The sequence below is a fragment of the Mytilus edulis genome, chromosome 3, assembly GCF_963676685.1.
Source record: "Mytilus edulis chromosome 3, xbMytEdul2.2, whole genome shotgun sequence".
Classification (NCBI taxonomy): domain Eukaryota; kingdom Metazoa; phylum Mollusca; class Bivalvia; order Mytilida; family Mytilidae; genus Mytilus; species Mytilus edulis.
In genome coordinates, this window is record NC_092346.1 from 101,126,518 (window position 1) to 101,145,475 (window position 18,958).

Here is an 18,958-nt window from a genome sequence, read left to right on the forward strand (position 1 = left end):
CTGCACGGGTCCAATAATATGAAGCTACCTACTGTGGTTCATCTTTGGATGGTTTAAACAACTTCATCACATGTACACCTTGGTAAGATCGCCTTATTGAATCAAATATATCGTCTTCATCTTCAAAGTCAACTGCTAGGTCCTGGTGGTGTCTCTTTCTCCAAAGTGATCGGACAAATCTGACAGGTAAGCTTATAGAAAGGTACAAATGACAAAGCAGCTCGGGTAGACTTCGAGCTATTATAAGGAGCACGGATGTCTGAAACATAAATTATTATAACAGTTTTATCTAATATTATTTTCGTTTACTAGCACTATGTTGATACTTCTAGTCGTGGACTGATATTGTCACTGAGTGTACCATCGTATATGTAGTCAGTACTTCTAGTCGTGGACTGATATTGTCACTGAGTGTACCATCGTATAGGTAGCCGTTGAAGAAATGATTTATAACATACTTCCATACAATTTTCAAAGTTTATCAAAAATTAATGAAAAAATTAAGATTTCAGCTCCCTCAGGTAAAAATTACATTTATCAAACCTGTCTATTCCTTTTATGTATTTATAAATTTTAAAGCTTTCAAATATTTAGTTTTCAGTGTTCCCGATGGTGGTTTATCCATCAAAACGCTTCTTACACGCAAATTCGCCAATTTTGCCACAGTTTCACAACCAGATGCTCCGCAGGGCGCAGCTTTATACGACCGCAGAGGTCGAACCTTGAACAGTTGGGGCAAGTATGGACACAACATTCAAACTTGATACAGCTCTGAATTTGGATTATGATTAAATAGTTGACACAGCAAAGGTTTCTGACACAGAATGAATGTTGTCTAATGAACTTAAAAAAATGTTTTTTTTTCCTTTTGAGCAATACACTATGCTGTTGAATATAAATCCCCTGAAAAAAAATATTTGAAGAAAAATTCTTTTTAATTTCTTCAATCTGAAATGAGAAAAATTTTACCCCCTCCCAATTTTTTTTCACCTTCCCAAAAATATCTCAATTCAAATTTCTAATTGAGTTGGCAACAATAACTTCTCATTTAAATATGTAGGACTCTAAAGTGCGATGGAACTCTAAAGTGCGATGGTCACGCTAAAGTGCGATAGTCTACGCTAAAGTACGATGGTGTCTCACGCTAAAGTGCGTTGGTTGTTTGTTCGCTAAAGTACGATGGTGTATCACGCTATAGTGTGATGGTCCAAAGGATAAGATTCGAAGTATTAAAACATCGAGGTTTAAAAAGTCTTTTTGCAAAAGCTATTATGCTATATTATGCTAAGGTATATCATATGTGATAGGCTTTACAATTTACCGGTAGGCGGAAGTAATTGTTTCTAAATTAACAAGTCCGACCAAGAAATAATTTGCTTTAAAGATAATTTATGTTTTGGTAATAATATATTTCATGTAAAATGATTTTTTTAAAATTCGGAGCGTATTGAATATTTGGATAATTGGGGTAAATTGCCGCTCACTCTAATGTTACATACAACCTTCCTCCTATTACATTTGGCTGACAATTAAAAATCCCTAATTCGTTCATTGCCGAAATATGTACATAAGCTTAAATCTAAATACGAGAGAAATGCAATGTTCACCGGGCTTTCTCCTTTTGCATATTTTTCTACAATATACAGTACAAACTTATGTTTTAGAAGACAATTTATAGTTAACGTATGAAAACATGTATCTCTATTATACCGACGTTACGTTTCATTAAAATCGACGGCATTTTAACGGGGATCACAAAGTAAACTGCCACATAAACAATGATTCGAATGTATCCGTTCACTTCAAATAGAAGCAGGACAATTATGCGTATACAGTTTTGTATTTATATAGTAAAACGGTCGACTAAATAGGATACAAGTCCTTTTTCCAGCACTTGAAAAAAATAAACATCGTGATTCAGCCGACAAAGAACGGTTAAATTCAATCAATTACTCGTAAGTCATGGACATATGGTGTAAAAATTGTTAATCAAATATTTACCGGTATGCTCATTTTTAGTTTGTATTAACAACTGTTAACGTCATTATCGAACTACGTTTTTACGTCTATATTTTCCCGGACCCTCGCACTTTAGCGTATGGAACCACGTACTTTAGCGTAGACCATCGCACTTTAGCGTGACCATCGTACTTTAGCGTCCCCATCGCACATTAGAGTCCTACAAATATACATCATAAAATATCAAAATATAAAATGATATACAGTCATGGTTAAAATTAATATTAATTTACAGTTACTTCTAACAATAAATTTACTACTACAATCTTCGCATCTCAAGACAATTATTTCTTAATACATATAATTTTCAAGCAGTGTACGGGAGGTAATCAAGTAATCAAACATATGTATAACAGTGTTCTTTAAATTTCAATTGGATTACTTCCCCTTCATTGCCTTTAAAGTGTCTAAATTGTCCTTTAACCAGAACAAACATTGTTTCCCCCTAATTGCTCAATGATTTGAGCCATAACCCCCCATAACCATCCCTTTGTAGTATGGAAACTTGTGGTAAAATTTTAGAGAGATTTATACACCTAAACACAAGTAATTGACTGAAAACTACAAAAATGATTATTTGAGTCCCTTTTTTGGCCCCTCACTTATAGAAACCCCTTGCCCCTCCCCCCCCCCCCCCCTGAAGTAAGAAACCCAAGGCTCAATTCCATCCTTTCATTTCTAGTAAGAAACCGTGTAGTATAATTTCAGAGAGATCCATACACTTAAACACAAGTTATTGTCTGTAAACTAGAAAAATGCTTCTTTTTGGCCCTTTTTTGGTCCCTCTTTACTTTTAATGTCAGAGATATAAACCCCAAACTGAATCCAAGCCTTCCCTTCGGTATATGGAACCTTGTGGTACAATGTCAGAGAAATCGATACTCTTAAACACAAGTTATCGTCTCGAAACTAGAAAAAAAGCTTGATTTTGGCTCCTAAATACTGCATAAATTGAGCAATTACCCCCAAAGTTCAATCCCAGCCTTCCTTAAAATTGTGATATGAAACCTTGTGGTACAATATAAGAGAGATCCATAACTTACACACAAGTTATTGTCAAGAAACAACAAAAATCTTGATATGGCCCCTTGTTGGCCCTTTATTCCTAAACTGTTGGCACCATAACCCTCAAAATTTATCAGAACCTTCTTTTTGTGGTATTAAACATTGTGGTATAATTTCAGAGCAATTGAAACACTAATACACAAGTTATTATCATGAAAGTAGAAAAATGCTTGTTTTGGCCCCTTTTTGGCCCCTAATTCCTAAACGGAACCATCTTCCCAATAATCAATCCCGACCGCTCTTTTGTGGTATTGAACCTACTTATTGAATTTCATAGAGATCAATTGACTTAAACTCAAATCATTGTCTGGAAACCAAATGTGTCTTCGGACGACGACGACGACGACGACGATGACATCATACCATAATACGACGCAAAATTTATTTTTTGCGGTCGTATAAAAACTTACCACAGACAAATTATCACAGTAAAAATTCCTGAAGAAAACGATGAGTGTAAAAGCCCAGGCATATAGAGTGCCTACTGCAAATCCAAGGGTTGAGTTGGCAGTAATTGCGGTAAACAAGGGCATAAAATCCAATCCATAAATCAACATTGATAACAGTACAGCAAACACTGGAAATAAAATGAATTTTTAACTAAAATTACCTTACATTACACAGCAAATGATCGAGAATTTTTGTTTCTATCAAAAAAGTGTTCTTTTACACAGAATTGGTCATTTTAAATAATCTAACCCATATTTGCTGAAATGAAAAAGTTGTTACCAAGAATATTTTTTAGTATGAACTAGCCTGTTTTTTTTTATAAATTTATGACTAAGTGGTTTCGTTTGAATTCATATTTACAGCCATACGCAGTGTCTGATCATAATATACTAGAGACAGTTTCGTTTGAATTCATATTTACAGCCATACGCAGTGTCTGATCATAATATACTAGAGACAGTCGACAACATATCATTATGATAAGCCAAGAAAATAATACAAATATTTAAATGAACAGACGGACAAACAGGATTATTGAATTATTAAACATTATCGGCTATGAACTAGCTCTTATTTAGATACTTAGATTTTATCTTTTGTCTTTGTGTTTTAGATTTTGTGTAATGTGTCGATCTGACGAGTCAAATAAAGGCAACAGTAGTATACCGGTGTTTAAAACATTTCCAATTGACTCTTGAAATGTGTATGTATGTTGTAATATAACACCACTGTCCTGTGTAATTAGAGGGTTTATCATTCACAAAAGGCTTAATTCCACCACATTCATAAATCAGGTCTTTTGGGGTTTTTTTTCGTTTGATTAGTTTCACGTTTTTTTATGATTTGGTCTTTTATAGTTACCCATGGTATGGGTTGTACTCATTGGCGAAGGTGTAAGTACGATTGTAAATTGTGTTATGTCTTATTGTTTGTGGTTGGAATTCAGAATTTTCGGTACATTTCAAGAAGGTCTTCTTTGTCAGTATAGTCGAGATAATTCTTATTTTTCATGGGTTAAGTATTGTTTTAGTCTAAATAATTATAACATCGTCACAGCAATAATTTAAAATAGCATTTCAAGACCGTCATTATCATGATAATAATTTGCACTAGTATTGTGAAAATAATTGTTAATTTTTGGATCTTATCATAGTATGAATTTCAAGATTACCTGTGATAATACAATACATCACTTTTTGTGGCGTTGATCCATTTAATTGACGCACAGTCTATTGTGTCCTGTGCTGATTTTACTCCATGTTAGATGTTTGTTGTTATTCTCAGGTTGACATGTTGTAATGTATATTTATATTATTTATTTATGTATTTCTCTGTTCTGACCGTGATTGCATTCGATTGTATTGTATTCCTGTCACGTATTGTTTAGTGGTATTTGCAACATTGCCATATAAACGGGAGGTTTGGCTAGCCATAAAACTAAGTTCAACCCACCATTTTTTACTTAAAATGACATCTACCAAGGAGTATGCCAGATTTTATCAATAGTTCGTTTCTATGTATGTGTGCGTTTGTTTTTTGTTTTTGTAACCTGGATTTGTTTTCTCCTAATCGATTTCTGTCTTTTGAACAGCAGAATACTAATGTTGCATGTATTTAAAGTACAAAGGTGCTTTGAATGGGTATTAAAGATTTTTTTTAATTTGGTGCATCGACTGTCCACGTAACATTTTTATGTATATGTACCTTTTACTGTATATTCAATGATTTCTTTGATATAAGTTGTCAGTTATAGATGTGACTAATAGTATTAAGTCTAAATCATTTTCTTTGAGTACCTTTAATATATGCAGCACCACCCAACTCCACTGCATATTTTTGTTCGAAAATAACACTTGAACACAAAGTCGCTGTGGCCCCAAACGCTGCTGCATACGACACTCTACTAGATCTACCCATGATATCCATTGGACTGAAAACAGGGTAAAACATCAATATATCATAAAAACAAACATGTACTGGACCTTACCAAGGATAGTCTAAAAAAACATATGGGTTAGACATTCTAACAAGTTAAATAAATCTGAAAAACACCATGAGGCCATCATACATTTTTCTCAGCAACGTGTTTTCAATGACCCGTCCTTACTAACATCTTTTGAAAGACATTTTTACCTATTATATAGATATAAGAACATGAGGTATGACTGCTAATTATCTTTTGAAATATAGATATAAGAGCATGTGGTATGCGTACTAATTATCGTTTGAAAGACATTTTACCTGTTATATAGATATAAAAACAGGTGGTATGAGTACTAATTATCGTTTGAAAGACATTTTACCTGTTATATAGATATAAAAACAGGTGGTATGAGTACTAATTATCGTTTGAAAGACATTTTAACTATTATATAGATATAAGAACATGTGGTATGAGTACTAATTATCTTTTGAAAGACATTTTACTTATTATATAGATATAAGAACAGGTGGTATGAGTATTAATTATCTTTTGAAAGACATTTTACCTATTATAAATATATAAGAACATGTGGTATGAGTTCTAATTATCTTTTGAAAGACATTTTATCTATTATATAGATATAAGAACATGTGGTATGAGTTCTAATTATCTTTTGAAAGACATTTTTACCTATTATATAGATATAAGAACATGTGGTATGAGTTCTAATTATCTTTTGAAAGATATTTTTACCTATTATGTAGATATAAGAACATGTGGTATGAGTTCTAATTATCTTTTGAAAGACATTTTTACCTATTATATAGATATAAGAACATGTGGTATGAGTTCTAATTATATCTTGAAAGATATTTTTACCTATTATATAGATATAAGAACATGTGGTATGAGTTCTAATTATCTTTTGAAAGACATTTTTACCTATTATATAGATATAAGAACATGTGGTATGAGTACTAATTATCTTTTGAAAGACATTTTTACCTATTATATAGATATAAGAACAGGTTGTATGAGTACTAATATCCTTTGAAAGACATTTTACCTATTTTATAGATATAAGAACATGTGGTATGAGTACTAATTATCTTTTGAAAGACATTTTTACCTATTATATACATGTAGATATAAGAACATGTGGTATGAGTGATAATGAGACAATGGGATATGTCTGTTTGTTTTGTTCCCACATCGTTGTCAATATTATGGAATGGTATGCGACTGTAATACAAGTGAGAGGTTTAGCTAGCTATAAAACCACACTATCATCTACATAAGAAAAGCCTGTACAAAGTCAGGAATGTGACAGTTGTTATCCATTTGTTTTAGATGTTTGAGCTTTTGGTTTTCAAATTTGATTATTAGGGACTTTCCTTTTTGAATCTTCATCGGTTTTCGCTTTTTGTGATTTTACAATAAATCCGCATTCCTTTTTTTTTTATTTCAATCAATTTAATTCATCTCGTCTAAATTACTTTTAATTCATATATAACGGGTTATAACATAAATCTTACTTACTATACAACACCAGGTCTCCCAGACAGACATTGCAGACACTTATGTACACGCTTATCAGCAAAAGCCAGGAGTAATGTAAACACAACCTAAAGAATTAGAAGAATCTATTACAGATTTCATTTATCTTATGTCCATACTTATATGTTGTAAACGTTAACTATGCAGTCATTCGTTTATTTGTTAACTGGAAAAGGCACAGAGGGGTCAACAAACAGCTTTTAACCGTTTACCATGTCGTGTAGTGAGAAAAGAGACATTTCTTACAATCATGGATGACAGTTTAATTTCTAAAATGGCGTTGTGAGTAATGTTTCAGGAACTGGTAAGTGGTTGTATATGTTACCGTTTATTATATTTGTATTTCGTTTATTGTTTGGTGCATAAATCAGGCCGTTAATTTTCAAGTTTGCATTGTTCTAAATTTGTCATTCATTAGCAGTTTAAATATTACTATGCGCTATGGCCTTTGCTCATTATTGAAGGCTGTACGGTTACTTAGTATTTGTGTTACGTCATTTGATATCTAGTGAGGAGTTATATCTTTGGGAATCGTTCTACCTAAGACTAAGTCATCATTTAATGGTAAATGAATAAAGGAAAGATTCGCGTATCTCCAAGGAACTAATAGCTTGTCAAATAGCTTGTCTTATTCTTACTAAAATTACATTATCAGTGACCAATGATCGTTATATACCTTGCTTTTAAAATGTGTCCTTGTAAATACGACTCCCTTTGCTTATTTTCTGTCCAAGATTATGATACTTTGATCGACTACATTGTATGGAGTGTACATTTTTCTACTGGTTGACTTTTGCGCGCGTTAAAAGTGGTGTATACTTGTATCCATTTGATGAGTAAAGCCTTTTTCAACTGATTTTTGTAGTTCGTTCTTTTGTTGTACTGTTACACCACTGTCCCAGGTTAGGGGAGGGTTGGGATACCGCTATCATGTTTAACGCGGCCATATTCTGTATGCATGTGCCTGTCCCAAGTCTGGCATATTGGATTTTGACCTTCATACATATAATGTATGTTAAGCTGGTGTTTTGTAACAAAAAATACATCCTAAAATTTTAATTTACTGTTCGTCTTGATGGTAATTTGTTTTTATCGTTCTAGAAATAAAAACAAGAACAATGTTCAAATGCCTTCTGTGAAGAGGAGTCTGGTCGCGCGTATGTTATACTTGGTAACACAGTGATAAATCACTGTAACGTGTAACCAGGCGTTTATAGATCACAAACGTCCGTTCCAGTAAATACTTGGATCCAGTTATCCACAAACAATACGGTAATGCTAAACACTACAACTATCTTTTTTATACACAATGAACTGAAATATGCACGGGCTCTTTGCCGATATAAAGTAACAACAGACAACTATATATACAACTATAATACAATAAAACAGTCTGTCCTCAAGATTGGAAGGTCTGTCACTAAAAGACAGTATGGCTGGTACAGTCTGTCTTAATCAGACAGTGTATGCTGATACAACCTGTCCTCCAGATGGGACAGTCGGTCACTACCAGACAGTTCGTATTGGTACAGCCTGTCCTCCGAGTGGGACAGTCGGTCACTACCAGACAGTTCGTATTGGTACAGCCTGTCCTCCGAACGGGACAGTCTGATCTGTCAACTTCCTATGTAAGACCAACTTGTACCCAGTAGAAGTTGTCCTCAGTACAAGTTGTCCTTGACAGTATCACTTACAGCTATGTAACGTGCCTACTCTTGTACACTGGTCTTCCTCTGTAAGAATATCGACAGAACCCGAAGTCTGTTCCTCATCCTCTTATATACCCCAGGGCGAATATACTATTTTTTGAATAGGGGTGTTCTCTAAATGTTCCCGATACCGAACACAACAATGCCTCTCAAACACCCCATACCCTTGGACCCGACCACTGACTTTCCCGCCAAACGTCTAAATTTGCCCAACCCTTTATCTAGCGTAAACCAGGCATTGATACAATAAGATCATACTTATTAGTAACCTTAACGACTAATAAACATTACATCATGAAAATTCCTCTACATTAGAGAGAATGCCTAAAAAATGGAAACAAATGGATTGCTCTCTAGATATTTGCTATGTCGTTCCTGGTGTCTTTCAATACACTAGACAATTTATATGGGCGTGCATAAACAATCCTTCAAAGCCAAATAAGAACAGAAATATTACTTCCATCACTACCCGTTTAAAGTTCGACAGATATAGAGAGCATATATAAAACTGCAGTGTCAATGGATAATAATACAGGAGAGGATACATTTTGTAGGTTTGGTGCGAGGGAGTAGGTTTTTCCAAAGCCTCTTTTAGTATTTTTGTAGAATATTTGTGTCTTGCTTCAGTTTTAAATTAAATTTCTTACCGCTGGTATCAGAAGAAACTGGTATAGTTGTTTAAACGGTATTACTTCTGTACAAACGGCACTGAAAACAAAATAGTTAAACTTTTATCATATAACACTTAAATTAAAATTCTGACAAAAATTCACAGCTTTAAATAAAGCAACCAGAAGAAGATAATACAACAGAAAACAAAACTTTAGCATCGCCACATTTTGTATGTGTGTGCCTGCCCTAAGTCAGGAGCATGTAATTCAGTGTAGTTTGTTGCTGTGTTACATGTTTGCTTTTCGTTCAATTTTTTGTACATTAATTGATGGTGGCAATTACCCTTTTACCGGCTCCGGTAATGCGTCGCCAGTTAAATTAATTTGCGACCATCAATTCGCCAATTGATGATGACGTAGCTTAAAATACAATACAGTTATCTCCTAAATTTAAAATTAATTCAAAAACTGTATAACATCAAACTCCAATCTAACAATATTTTCATGCCAGGAATGAGCAGGTGATTCTCTCGGGAACTAACATTCAACCGGCAAACTATAATATATAAATTTAAAAAAAACAAGATGTCTCACAAAGGAGAGTCTTAAATATTTGTTCATTTTATAATGATGGTAATATACATACTCGCTTTGTGATGAGTTGCTATCTTGAAAGCCATTGTATACTGACTCGAGAGGTGAAAGGAATTCCAAAGACATCGTAAATTATTTATCTGAAACATATAAACATCAATTAATTTAATGAATAATAATTGTTTGAGCAGAATAACGACACTTTTTAAACAGTTGAACTGTTTCGTATAAATGATCTCAATGAACGATAATTTAAACAGTTGAACTGCTTCGTATAAATGATCCCAATGAACGATAATTTAAACAGTTGAACTGCTTCGTATAAATTATCCCAATGAACGATAATTTAAACAGTTGAACTGTTTCGTATAAATGATCCCAATGAACGATAATTTAAACAGTTGAACTGCTTCGTATAAATGATCTCAATGAACGATAATTTAAACAGTTGAACTGTTTCGTATAAATGATCCCAATGAAGGATAATTTAAACAGTTGAACTGCTTCGTATAAATGATCTCAATGAACGATAATTTAAACAGTTGAACTGCTTCGTATTATAAATGATCCCAATGAACGATAATTTAAACAGTTGAACTGCTTCGTATAAATGATCTCAATGAACGATAATTTAAACAGTTGAACTGCTTCGTATAAATGATCCCAATGAACGATAATTTAAACAGTTCAACTGTTTCGTATAAATGATCTCAATAAACAATAATTTAAACAGTTAAACTGTTTCGTATAAATGATCTCAATCAACGATAATTTAAACAGTTGAACTGCTTCGTATAAATGATCCCAATGAAGGATAATTTAAACAGTTGAACTGCTTCGTATAAATGATCCCAATGAACGATAATTTAAACAGTTGAACTGCTTCGTATAAATTATTCCAATGAACGATAATTTAAACAGTTGAACTGCTTCGTATAAATGATCCCAATGAACGATAATTTAAACAGTTGAACTGCTTCGTATAAATGATCCCAAGGAAGGATAATTTAAACAGTTGAACTGCTTCGTATAAATGATCCCAATGAACGATAATTTAAACAGTTGAACTGCTTCGTATAAATGATCCCAATGAAGGATAATTTAAACAGTTGAAGTGCTTCGTATATATGATCTCAATGAACGATAATTTAAACAGTTGAACTGTTTCGTATAAATCATCCCAATGAACGATAATTTAACAGTTGAACTGTTTCGTATAAATGATCCCAATGAACGTTTAAAAGTCTTGACATTGTTAGAAGTATTTTGCAATGAATTTATTTTGAAGTATAAAGTTATATGTATATAATACCTTATCGTGGTCACGTGTATTTAGTTTGAAATAGGTGTTGTTGGGAAAATTACGATTTATAAATAATTGATATAGTTATTCTGTAATTTGTCGCTACGTTATTTGTATGACAACTCGAATAGATCCTTTCATGAAAATATGACATTAACCAATGTCCGTATATCTTTGTACTCACAGTCTTAGTTGTAGGTCCTAAAAGCTTTAAAAGGTTCCTTTTTCGTATTTTTTTTTATGGAAAGTTGATGAAGATTCCTTTATGCAAATTTTTAGGCAGTATATTTAGGAATGATTATTTAACGAACACAATCATCAAGATAACGGTAAGAATTGACGAATTCATCAATTAATCTGTAGAAAGTGTTCACCATTGAATGTGCAGTTATTGTATTTCAATTCCAAAGTTAGAAGCTGGACTAGACATTCAGTTGGTGGGCGTAAGGTGTTGCGACAGTTTCAGACTTTCCTACAGGCTTCAATTTTATCGTCTTGGGGATGTTCACATTCAATGGTGAACACTTTCTTTAGATTAATGGAACAGAAATGGGACCAAAGATGGCCCCGTCTTCTGCCAATAGTTTTGCGAGTAAATTAAAACTTCAAATTCTCAATTATTATCTTAATAAACCTCTCTTTTTGTTCTCTCTCTGAACAAGAACTCAATGTGTTGATTCAACATTTCGACGATGTCCACCCCGCAATGTAATTCTCTTATGAAATCTCTGACTATAAGATCCCATTTCTTAACACTGCTACGCAAGTGAAGTGTGGAATCATATTTACAGATCTGTAATTAATGTAATGCAAGCTTACAGGCAACCATCAGTCTCCTCCTCCTTTAATTTTTAATCCTAAACAATGCACAAAGAGCATTCCCTATATCCAGGCCATACGAATTAAACAAATTTGCTCAACCAAATTAAATCATGTAAATGAAAATAATATAAGGGAAATTTTTTTTTTCCGGAGTATGTATTAACAGATTGTTCTATGTAAAATAATTCCCAACATCTAATAAGGACTAGTGAGGCACTTTTAGAAATTTCATGTTGGTCATATGTTCAACTGCCAAAAAATTACGAAATTACAATCTCCAAAAAACCAACAAACAACGGCAAACTGTATCTAGAATGAATCCATAAAGAGTTGCACATTTCCTAAGTATATACATACATCGTGCAAAAGATAAAAGGCGACTAGGTTGGGAGTTTATTACTCAAAACGGGTACACTCTTCTCCCGCTCGCCTGTAATATAAAAAAGAAGATGTGGTATGATTGCCAATGAGACAACTATCCACAAAAGACCAAAATGACACAGAGATTAACAACTATAGGTCACCGTACGGCCTTCAACAATGAGCAAAGCCCATACCGCATAGTCAGCTATAATAGGTCCCGATAAGACAACGTAAAACAATTCAAACGAGAAAACTAACGGCCTTATTTGTGTAAAAAAATGAACGAAAAACAAATATGTAACACATAAACAAACGAAAACCACTGAATTACAGGCTCCTGCATGACTTGGGACAGGCACATACATAAATAATGTGGCGGTGTTAAACATGTAAGTTCATCAGCCTAACAGCTGAATTTCATAATATTGTATGATAAGTCGGTTCTGAATGGTGTATAATAACCCATCCGAAATTTCTGACCAAATATAAGGAATATTTATAATGAAATTTTATATGATTCAAAGGGACGTTTGTTATAAGAAAAACAAATATACGTAGATATCGTTATGATGTTATGCAGTTTAAACCAAAAATTCATCTGATACACAGGTGTTTTAAATCTAGTGTTTTGATACGATACACGCTTTTTAAGTCTAATTTGTCAACCTCAGCGTCGCTTTTATACCATTGCGTAGCACGTCTAGTATACTAATGCAGGTTAAATATTTGAAACCAATGACCACATGAGAGAGGTTTAATAATATTGCATTTCTTAAAAAAAAAAAAAAAAGACCGAAAATAGGACATACCAATTCTAATATATTGATAGAGATTTAGAAACGTTTAGTGAAATTTAAAATACGTTAATTACAAATGGTCATAAAACTAAAAATAATATATATAAAAAACGATCACAAAAATAATAAAAAAAAAAGTTTCCTGTGTGAAACTGAAATATCCTTATTTAGAAAAATTAACTGCTGTCTGTATTATATAAATGTATGGTTCTTTCAAATCTTAATTACATAAAGCAAATACATATCTAGGTAACGGTAAGTGTTTTTACTTTTATTAATGAAATGTAATTTAGACGGACCTTTACTGAGTTTGACCATATGTACAGTGATTCATAATATAGGTATTGTTTGTCCCCCGCACACAAACCCCACACACCACGTTTTAAATCATGCACCTCGCCATTTCTATATATCGGTTTGACTGAGTTTTATACACTTTAAAAACAGCATGTACTAAACAAAGAATCGGACATTTTAATTATATTTCTTATTTTGCTGTGTAGTACACAAACCGGCAATTGATTTTTGCTTATGTAATTAAAGAGTTGTCCATAATAGGTCATACTAATAGGTCGGAATGATAATCTACCGTGACGATATTCTTTTATTTTAAGATGGATATTATATTGGTCAAGCCGGGATGCTACTGCGTCAGTTGAATGGATGGTGGGGTCATTTACTGTACTTTCCTCTCTATGAATGGATAGGCTTGTCCATTACATATGTAACGGAGTTGCGCAGCTGTGTTATAATCTCCCTTTGCTAAACACGGGATGACGCAAAATGAACTTTGTCACTGTCAGAGAAAGGAATAACAAAGTGTATATTTAGATAAATTATATGGTAATGATTTGGTAGACGTTTCATCCAACTTACTGGATATTTAAGAGAAGATTTTGCCATTCTCATGGAGGAAATATACCTTCTTATATGGACCTGTGAAAAGTATAGACTTGTTAAAGAAATATTTTGTACTGGGTCTCAAATTGACCACTTGAATTTATCATTAATCCGCTTAACATAATTTACAACATGGATTTATAATTAATCCGACCATTGAATATATGCTTTTACTCATCCAGATTTATGTTTTGATTTCATTGTTCACATGTTAAAGATGTGTATTTAAATAAAGTATCTGAACATCTGTATTTGGTCTCATTTGCCAGAGCTCAGTCGCAGCGAAACGAACCATTAACAGACAAGAGGGAACGGTGACGCATAGCCACCCGACCCTCCTGTTACACATATTTATTTAAGAAACCCAATGATCAAATTGTTTATTCACTGCCAAAAATGTCACATAAATGTTGAGTGTATACAATTAGGGTGGAAAATTCATCTAACACATTAGATTAGAATTTCAATAATATATTGAGGCCATTAAAGTATTGCTTTAGAAGTTCCAAAATAAATGAAAATAAACGAAATGTTGTAGATATTGCACACTGAATGAATGAAAATATCTATTATATACAGTTCAATACGTATAGTATCTAGTGATGAAAATATCAATTGAACGATCGAAAACTTGCATGTTTTCATCATTGTATATCAAATAATGTTTACACGAGCAAACTGTTTTGTATGTAAGAAAACGTTAATACATTCACCTTTAGTGAGAATTCAAAATTATTCTAAACATTATAAGATAACTTAAAAGGTTTTTTAATCAGTGAATATAGATCTTTTGAAAGGGTCAAATACTATGATTATTTACTAACCTTGTTTTTGCTCCATACAAACTTATTCCATACCAATTTTGAAATATCAATGTATATATACCTATTTTATTACACTCCTTTAATAGCACATAGTTTACCTGTATAGATAATAGAGTAGGAAATGTGTGTTTAAATAATTGTGTAGGACTCTACTTTGGTGCATAATGAAGCTTATGGACGTAAAGAAAATTAAAGGGACAAATTACCTCTGTCTATTTTCAATTGAACAGAACATCACCCAGGCGGAACCCGGTTGAAATAGAACAAAAGAATCGAAGCTCTTTGTTAGAGAAGGCGATAAATGCTTACTGTAATGTTGATCAATGTTTACTATAGTAACAAAAAAATTAAAAGTTAATAGACAGAGGCGGATTTAGGGGGGGGGGGGGGGGCATGGGGCCCGGGCCCCCCCCCCCTTTTTGGGAAAAAAATTTGGTTGCTTATATAGGGAATCATTGAAGCGTGACTGGAGCGGGCCCCCTCTTAGGTCAGTCAGTGGGCCCCCACTTATGTAAATTTCTGGATCCGCAACTGATAGAAACAAATAAAATGACGATTTTCTTCTCAATTACGAAGTGTTCTATTATAAAAACACCATTTGCATAAGGTTTCAATTTATCTATTACATAGTTAAGCAGAACAATTAGATATCAAGTCGACGACATGGGTATCTATCAAGTTGGATGTAGAAAATGCATAACTTCCGATTTTTTTGAAAAAATTACCACGGACGGAGAACATATCAATCTATTAGTTCAGAAATTTTCGTGTCTGCCCTTCCATTATCACTGTGTCTAAACCACACCGGCAAAATTTGATCGGACTCGATGGTATCTAACATCCGGCACAATGACGGAACATCAATAGACAGTGGACTATTTTCTATTGTGATATGCAATATTTTCTACAACCGTTCTATATTAACGAAAGAAATAAGTAAAAATGCATGTCAAAATGACGAATTGAGTGAACCTTGCCTCGAAATTGTTTAATTTCTCGTTAAATTGTTCACATTGTACGGAAAGAAAGATACGGGAAGATAGATACTGACACGGAGATTGCAAAACTAGTCATTATGACCATCTCAATACTTGCATTTCTGTGTATGGAACGAAAGAAATGGGTCATGTCAAATTAAAATACACCGGTTTCGTCATTGTTGTTTACTTACAATCACCCGGTTTCGTCTATATATATCACCCGGTTTTTTATATTTTTTTAAAACCAAATATTTATGAAAAGCAACGTTAACACGGATCTGAACATTGTCTTACGAAAGAATTTATATATATATTTATTATAAAGTAAACTTGGCGTGTTTACATTTATTTACATAGGTAATTATAGTACTACACATTTTCCTAATGAAAGACGTATCCGTTATTTCACTGATCTTCAAACTAATTTTAAATGGAATATAAATATTCATTAGCAAACACTGATATCTGAGACTACTATAACATGTGTTATAGTAGTCTAGTCTCAGCTGATATCTAATTATTTTTTTAACATTAACATTATGATATTTATTATATAGATTTTGAGATACATCGCAATATGTGACCCCCCCTTTTTTTTTACAACCCCCCCCCCCCCCCCCCCCCTAAATAACGCTTAATAAACAAAATTTAAAACATCACCAAAAAGTATGCAGAAGTTAAGATTTATATTACTAAGAAGTGTGTAAAGTTTGATGCAATAATGATAAATAGTTTTGAGATATGGCGCGACATGTTAAAAAAAACACACTCCTGTTTTACTTACAAAGTTCTGTAACTCAATAAGATTTCATTTCACTAAAAGGTTTATAGATCGTTTGACCATTTCAAGAAATAACTTTGTTAAGTTTCATGAAAACTAGATAAGCTGTTCTCAAGTTACGGTGCGACATGTTTACGCTGGACGGAAAGATAGACGGACGGACGGACGGACAATTAACTGATAGATGGAGGAACTGACGGATGGAAGGAAGAACAGACGGACGGACGGATGTATACAATAATACGTGTAAAACGCAATGAAATGAAAAAAAACCCTCTTAATTAAAGGTCAAAAGTTTTATTAGGATATCGACCAAGTCGATTTATTTGTATATCTTCTTGACTTCCTAAGTCGTTTTTGCTAAATGACTTTTATATATATGTTTGAAAATAATAATTTCTATCTATTATTTTATTATTGAAAAAAATTAAATTAAAGAATTCCAAACCAAATTACACCGTTCTTGAATTTAAAAAAAATGTGTAACAACTGAAAATTTCAAATTTCTCGAACCGGATCGGACATAGCTTCACTGGCATTTTTTTCAATAAAACAAATAAGACATATTATTTATTTTTAAGTGTACGCACTGACATGTCACAAATGCTTAAATGGTCGCAATTCTATTTATGGTGAAGGTCTGTGGCCGAAGGAAAAATAATATAAAAATGAGGTCAAGGGCAAGTGCAATGGACATACGACAAATAGGGAAAAAATCGTTAGATCTGTGTTTCGTACTTGTATATGTTACAGTCAAACCTTCTTACTTTTGACATATGCAGCTTTATACAAATACATGTAGTTCAAAACGTTATGAATTCGAATCAATTAGTGTCGCTTGTTTAAAAATATCAATGAGAATGTTTATAATAAACATAATCAGACTCACATAATCCGATTTCGCGGGTGTCCCTGTTTTCTTATTTCTTACAATATTTTAATTCGGTATACACTTTATAATATAAGTGGCGAATCTAGAAGACGTATATATTGCACCCCCTCCCCCCGATCCCACCTTTGATGCATGGTAGTTGTAATCCTTTTCTTCCTATAAACATTCATTTTCCATGTCGATTATGCATGCATATATACATTTGTCTTATCATATTTTCCATAATTCATATAGAAAACGCATATTTGAGAGTTTTAACCTCAATTTGCGTTATAACCTTCATTTATATATATTCTGCTGTTAAAAATTTTTGAATGCAAAATAAAATTAAAATTATTTGTATTCTATAAGAGTAGGAATTCTAGTGTTTGCTTATTTTTTATTTGAATCTGAGACTAATCATATATATAATAAGCCGTTGTCCTGTGAAAGAACTTGTTTTCCAACTACCCGGTCACAAAACTCCTTTTTATCACTGAAGTTAAATTATCAATTATAATGCAATGCGATTATGATTTTTTTTTATTTGACCAAACCGGGTTATGCATTGTGAAATCTAAGACCAAACCGGGTGGTACACATTGACGAAACCGGCCAGTTCCATTTTGACATGACCCATTTCTTTCGTTCCATACTCAGAAATACTAGTAGTGAGATGTTCATAAAGACAAGTTTTGCAATCTCCGTGTCAGTATCTATCTTCTCGTACCATTCTTTCCGTACAATGTGAACAAGTTAACGAGAAATTAAGCAATTTCGAGGCAAGGTTCACTCAATTCGTCATTTTGACATGCATTTTTACTTATTTCTCCGTTAATATAGAACGGTTGTAGAAAATATTGCATATCACAATAGAAAATAGTTGTATATGTATATATATTCTTCGATATCATAAAAAAATAAGAAAATAAGGAGAAACCTAGCTTTCTTCTGTCTATTAATGTTCCGTCATTGTAACGGATGTTAGATACCATTGAGTCCGAACAAATTTTGCCGGTGTGGTTTAGACACAGTGATTATTAGTCTCGATCATCCAGCCGCTTTATTTTTCAAAGTAGAGCGTCTGGATGACAAGTGATATAAAAATGGTAATTTATGACATTCGGAATAGTATCGGCTTTTTTAGCTTGTTTTTAAAGACAATGTCCAAGACGAATAACCAAGAAGTTGGTTATTGACTTCGGAAAAAATTATATTACGATAATACTATTGAAAAGCCCGAGAGTACCGATTGTTGTTTAAAGCTATTTATATTTTGTTTGTGACGACATACAAGTCGTGGAAAACACCAGACAGCATGGCTTCCATGACCGCGAAGGAAAATAACAGCACATCAAACCTTGGTAAGATGATATAACAACACAATC

The 18,958-nt window shown here is 33.0% G+C and overlaps 1 protein-coding gene across 1 annotated transcript in view; it reads right to left on the bottom strand.

Moving 5' to 3' along the window:
* LOC139517995 (receptor for retinol uptake stra6-like) overlaps window positions 1-15,051 on the bottom strand; it is a 34,651-nt gene extending 19,600 nt beyond the window's left edge. Inside the window, exons 1-7 of the mRNA XM_071309587.1 lie at window positions 14,939-15,051; window positions 9,982-10,069; window positions 9,372-9,432; window positions 6,998-7,083; window positions 5,331-5,464; window positions 3,495-3,661; window positions 33-259 (exon numbers count right to left, since the gene is read on the bottom strand). Coding sequence (XP_071165688.1) covers window positions 33-259; window positions 3,495-3,661; window positions 5,331-5,464; window positions 6,998-7,083; window positions 9,372-9,432; window positions 9,982-10,055 — 749 coding nt within the window. The 5' untranslated portion in view covers window positions 10,056-10,069; window positions 14,939-15,051. The remainder of the gene's footprint in view (window positions 1-32; window positions 260-3,494; window positions 3,662-5,330; window positions 5,465-6,997; window positions 7,084-9,371; window positions 9,433-9,981; window positions 10,070-14,938) is intronic.
* Between the last annotated feature and the right edge of the window lie 3,907 nt (window positions 15,052-18,958).